The sequence below is a fragment of the Oncorhynchus gorbuscha genome, unplaced genomic scaffold (genome assembly GCF_021184085.1).
Source record: "Oncorhynchus gorbuscha isolate QuinsamMale2020 ecotype Even-year unplaced genomic scaffold, OgorEven_v1.0 Un_scaffold_14610, whole genome shotgun sequence".
Classification (NCBI taxonomy): domain Eukaryota; kingdom Metazoa; phylum Chordata; class Actinopteri; order Salmoniformes; family Salmonidae; genus Oncorhynchus; species Oncorhynchus gorbuscha.
Window position 1 is genome coordinate 1 of NW_025756557.1, and position 6,208 is coordinate 6,208.

At 38.1% G+C, this 6,208-nt stretch overlaps 1 protein-coding gene across 1 annotated transcript; it reads right to left on the minus strand.

The window, feature by feature from the left end:
* Window positions 1–3,381: 3,381 nt before the first annotated feature.
* LOC124030730 (transcription elongation regulator 1-like protein) lies at window positions 3,382–4,939 on the minus strand (the record flags this gene model as incomplete). Its single annotated transcript, XM_046341942.1, has 3 exons — window positions 3,382–3,474; window positions 4,447–4,585; window positions 4,855–4,939. Coding segments are annotated over 3 exons (317 nt in total), but the record flags the coding sequence as incomplete, so codon positions are not given.
* Between the last annotated feature and the right edge of the window lie 1,269 nt (window positions 4,940–6,208).

Consider the following 6,208-nt stretch of genomic DNA (forward strand, 5'->3'; position numbering starts at 1 on the left):
TAATTGAATAGGATGGCCTTGACTAGAATACAGTATATACCTATGAAATGGGTAAAACAGTATGTAAACATTATTAAAGTGACCAGTGTTCCATGTCTATGTACATAGGGCAATGTGGTAGGTAGCCTAGTGGTTATATGTACAGCAATAATTGAATAGGATGGACTTGACTAGAATACAGTATATACCTATGAAATGGGTAAAACAGTATGTAAACGATATTAAAGTGACCAGTGTTCCATGTCTATGTACATAGGGCAATGTGGTAGGTAGTCTAGTGGTTATATGTACAGCAATAATTGAGTAGCATGGCCTTGACTAGAATACAGTATATACATATGAAATGGGTAAAACAGTATGTAAACATTATTAAAGTGACCAGTGTTCCATGTCTATGTACATAGGGCAATGTGGTAGGTAGCCTAGTGGTTATATGTACAGCAATAATTGAATAGGATGGACTTGACTAGAATACAGTATATACCTATGAAATGGGTAAAACAGTATGTAAACATTATTGAAGTGACCAGTGTTCCAGTGTCTACACATAGGGCATGTGGTAGGTATCTAGTGGTTATATGTGCTATACATTTGAGTAGGATGGCCTTGACTAGAATAATACAGTATATAAATATGAAATGGGTAAAACAGTATGTAAACATTATTAAATAACTAGTGTTCCATGTCTATGTACGATAGGCAATGTGGTAGGTAGCCTATAGGTTATATGTACAGCAATATCAAGAGTGGATTTATTCTTAATCAGAATCAGTATACCTAAAGGAATGGGTAAAACAGTATGTAAACCTTATATTAAAGTGACCAGTGTTCCATGTTCATGTACATAGGGCAATGTGGTAGGTAGCCTAGTGGTTATATGTACAGCAATATTTGAGTAGGATGGCCTTGACTAGAATACAGTATATACCTATGAAATGGTAAAACAGTATGTAAACCATATTAAAGTGACCAGTGTTCCATGTCTATGTACATAGGGCAATGTGGTAGGTAGCCTAGTGGTTATATGTACAGCAATATTTGAGCAGGGATGGCCTGACTAGAATACAGTATATACCTATGAAATGGGTAAAACAGTATGTAAACCATATTATTAAAGTGACCAGTGAACCATGTCTATGTACATAGGGCAAATGTGGCAGGTAGCCTAGTGGTTAGAGCATTGACCAATAACCAAAAAGGTTGCAAGATCAAATCCCCGAGCTGACAAGCTAAAACATCTGTCATTCTGCCCTGAACAAACTCCACTGTTCCTAGGCTGTCATTATAGATAAGAACGTGTTCTTAACCGACTTGCCTAGTTAAATGAAGGTAAATGCAACATGTCAAAACCTCAACAGTTCATCCCAAAAGGTTATTTGTGGAGTTTTACTAACATAATGCTTTCAAATTAAGGACACAGATGACAGTAATGAGATAATGGGAGCAAACCCATTAGGGGCCCGGCAACCGACAGTACTCGTATTCAATCCTATCCAGCAAATTAACACTTGAAAGTTGGATCGGATTTGCCTAAGTAGATGTTATCAAAACACCTATATCTCCACGCATTTTTAGAGACCAAACAACTACAGATTAGGAGCAGAGTGGTATGTGTCTGTGTCCTCAACTTGCAGATGGCCAACATAAACGTTTGCTGTCACTCAGTTAGGATGAATATCAGCAGGTCATATGTTTTTCCTTACCCATGGCCCGCTTGCTATATATTATGCACATTTATAGCTTGCTATATATTATGCACATTTATAGCTTGCTATATATTATGCACATTTATAGCTTGCTATATATTATGCACATTTATAGCTTGCTATATATTATGCACATTTATAGCTTGCTATATATTATGCACATTTATAGCTTGCTATATATTATGCACATTTATAGCTTGCTATATATTATGCACATTTATAGCTTGCTATATATTATGCACATTTATAGCTTGCTATATATTATGCACATTTATAGCTTGCTATATATTATGCACATTTATAGCTTGCTATATATTATGCACATTTATAGCTTGCTATATATTATGCACATTTATAGCTTGCTATATATTATGCACATTTATAGCTTGCTATATATTATGCACATTTATAGCTTGCTATATATTATGCACATTTATAGCTTGCTATATATTATGCACATTTATAGCTTGCTATATATTATGCACATTTATAGCTTGCTATATATTATGCACATTTATAGCTTGCTATATATTATGCACATTTATAGCTTGCTATATATTATGCACATTTATAGCTTGCTATATATTATGCACATTTATAGCTTGCTATATATTATGCACATTTATAGCTTGCTATATATTATGCACATTTATAGCTTGCTATATATTATGCACATTTATAGCTTGCTATATATTATGCACATTTATAGCTTGCTATATATTATGCACATTTATAGCTTGCTATATATTATGCACATTTATAGCTTGCTATATATTATGCACATTTATAGCTTGCTATATATTATGCACATTTATAGCTTGCTATATATTATGCACATTTATAGCTTGCTATATATTATGCACATTTATAGCTTGCTATATATTATGCACATTTATAGCTTGCTATATATTATGCACATTTATAGCTTGTTAGATATTATGCACATTGATAGCTTGCTATATATTATGCACATTGATAGCTTGCTATATATTATGCACATTTATAGCTTGCTATATATTATGCACATTTATAGCTTGCTATATATTATGCACATTTATAGCTTGCTATATATTATGCACATTTATAGCTTGCTATATATTATGCACATTTATAGCTTGCTATATATTATGCACATTTATAGCTTGCTATATATTATGCACATTTATAGCTTGCTATATATTATGCACATTTATAGCTTGCTATATATTATGCACATTTATAGCTTGCTATATATTATGCACATTGATAGCTTGTTAGATATTATTCACATTGATAGCTTGTTAGATATTATGCACATTGATAGCTTGCTATATATTATGCACATTGATAGCTTGCTATATATTATGCACATTGATAGCTTGCTATATATTATGCACATTGATAGCTTGCTATATATTATGCACATTGATAGCTTGCTATATATTATGCACATTGATAGCTTGCTATATATTATGCACATTGATAGCTTGCTATATATTATGCACATTGATAGCTTGCTATATATTATGCACATTGATAGCTTGCTATATATTATGCACATTGATGAAAAAATAAACCAATTATGACCAACAAATAAATAAATCATGACCAATTAACCAATTATGACCAACCAATAAATAATCATGACCAATTAACCAATTAAACCAATTAAAGGAGGACAACCAGCAGAGTTCACCTGTTTCCTCTCCTCTGCAGAGTTTAGCAGAAGATACCGTGGATCAAACACGATCTTGTGCAGTTCTTTCTCCCATGTGGAAAACGCTGAAACCTGAAGAGACGAGAAAACATATTTAAGAAAACATTCAGTACATTCAACTTGTGACATGATGTAGGTCTTTCCATCATTCACCCAACCTGTTACATGATGTAGATCTTCCCATCATTCACCCAACCTGTTACATGATGTAGATCTTCCCATCATTCACCCAACCTGTTACATGATGTAGATCTTTCCATCATTCACCCAACCTGTTACATGATGTAGGTCTTTCCATCATTCACCCAACCTGTTACATGATGTAGATCTTCCCATCATTCACCCAACCTGTTACATGATGTAGATCTTTCCATCATACACCCAACCTGTTACATGATGTAGATCTTTCCATCATACACCCAACCTGTTACATGATGTAGATCTTCCCATCATTCACCCAACCTGTTACATGATGTAGGTCTTTCCATCATTCACCCAACCTGTTACATGATGTAGGTCTTTCCATCATTCACCCAACCTGTTACATGATGTAGGTCTTTCCATCATTCACCCAACCTGTTACATGATGTAGGTCTTTCCATCATTCACCCAACCTGTTACATGATGTAGATCTTTCCATCATTCACCCAACCTGTTACATGATGTAGGTCTTTCCATCATTTCGTGTTTTTTTGCTGCCTTTGCAGTTGCTGGTCCCTGTGTCCCTTGATGATTAGTTGCAATACAGGGATTTGAGTCCCCATATTGCCACTTTGAAAAGTATGGTTTAAATTCCTTCCTCATGGAAAACTGTTAGAATCTAGGTCCGTCTCTGTGGCTGCATTTAGAAAGGCAACTCAAATCTTGCATTTTTTTTCTTTCACCAATTGATCTTTTGACCAATCAGATCACGTCTGAAAAACATCTGACGTGATACGGTCAAAAGACCAATTTAGTGGAAAAGAAATATCAGAATTGGGCTGCCTGTCTAAACGCAGCCGAAAAGTGCATTAGATTTTTGTATTCCATTCAATATGCCTTTACCCCTCTTTCAAGGAGCATGTCCCTGAAGTGTGTGATGCGGAGCCCTAAGGGTAGAACCGTCCGATGGGGGGGAGAGTCACATGTCTCTGCGTCTGCCCTCTCTCTCAGGTCCTCATTACCATCCGCAGGTTCCTCCAGTCTGAGGAGGACAGAAACATACAAGCTGTTCTAGGATGTATCTCAAAAGGAAACCCTATTCCCCGAGATAGTGATCTCCTCTTGACCAGGGCCCAAAAGGATTGGGTCAAAACTAGGCTACTGTACGGTACAGTGGTATGTGTACAGTACAGTATTGTTTTTTGTTTTTATACAAAAAAAATACTTCAAAAGGAGATTATTATTCTGTAGAGTAGTATCATTGTAATGGTAAACTATGAGTATGGTTAAGATGGGGGGGACAAAACTCACTTGTTCCTCTTGGTTTTTGAATAATGTTCATCTTCATCATGAGCATCGTCGTCATCGGCAGACGGAGAGTTAGAACCGTCCTCTGCTGAGAGAACGGACACACAGACAGAAGCGTAGCACACATCCTTTTTTCGAGTGGACTCCAACAGACGCAGAGTGGAACAAACATCCCTTTTCAATGGACTCCGTCTTCACATAATTGGTCATTAAAAACCACTGTGAGAGAACCTATCAGACTAGAGTAGCATTACTGCTCACCGTCTTATCAGCCACAAGTCAATGTTCAGTTCGTCGGGGGTTGTCCACATATTTACCAAAGTTAATTTGCCAGACATGCTTTGTTGGAACAGTGAGGTTCAGGTATAAGGTCATCGATACATAATCAGCTGGTAACTGCAATAAGGCTAAATCAATAAAGACAACCCGACCTCTGGGAAATCTAGTCCGGGGAGATATCATCGCTGACAAGATCCAATCCAATATTTACAGAGCCAGCCACACACAGGACTTCCATATCATCTATTCTAGTAGAACACAAAAGAGATGGGGTGCATCCCAAATGGGACCCTAAAACCTATATAGTGCACTTCTTTGGACCGGGGACCATAGGGAATAGCATGTCATTGGACCAGGGCCCATAGGGAATAGCATGTCATTGGACCAGGGCCGATAGGGAATAGTGTGTCATTGGACCAGGGCCCATAGGGAATAGTGTGTCATTGGACCAGGGCCCATAGGGAATAGCATGTCATTGGACCAGGGCCCATAGGGAATAGCATGTCATTGGACCAGGGCCGATAGGGAATAGTGTGTCATTGGACCAGGGCCATAGGAAATAGTGTGTCATTGGACCAGAGCCCATAGGGAATAGTGTGTCATTGGACCAGGGCCCATAGGGAATAGTGTGTCATTGGACCAGGCCCATAGGGAATAGTGTGTCATTGGACCAGGGCCCATAGGGAATAGCGTGTCATTGGACCAGGGCCGATAGGGAATAGTGTGTCATTGGACCAGGGCCCATAGGGAATAGTGTGTCATTGGACCAGGGCCGATAGGGAATAGTGTGTCATTGGACCAGGCCCATAGGCAATAGCATGTCATTGGACCAGGCCCATAGGGAATAGTGTGTCATTGGACCAGGCCCATAGGCAATAGCATGTCATTGGACCAGGGCCGATAGGGAATAGTGTGTCATTGGACCAGGCCCATAGGCAATAGCATGTCATTGGACCAGGCCCATAGGGAATAGTGTGTCATTGGACCAGGCCCATAGGGAATAGTGTGTCATTGGACCAGGCCCATAGGCAATAGCATGTCATTGGACCAGGCCCATAGGGAATAGTGTGTCATTGGA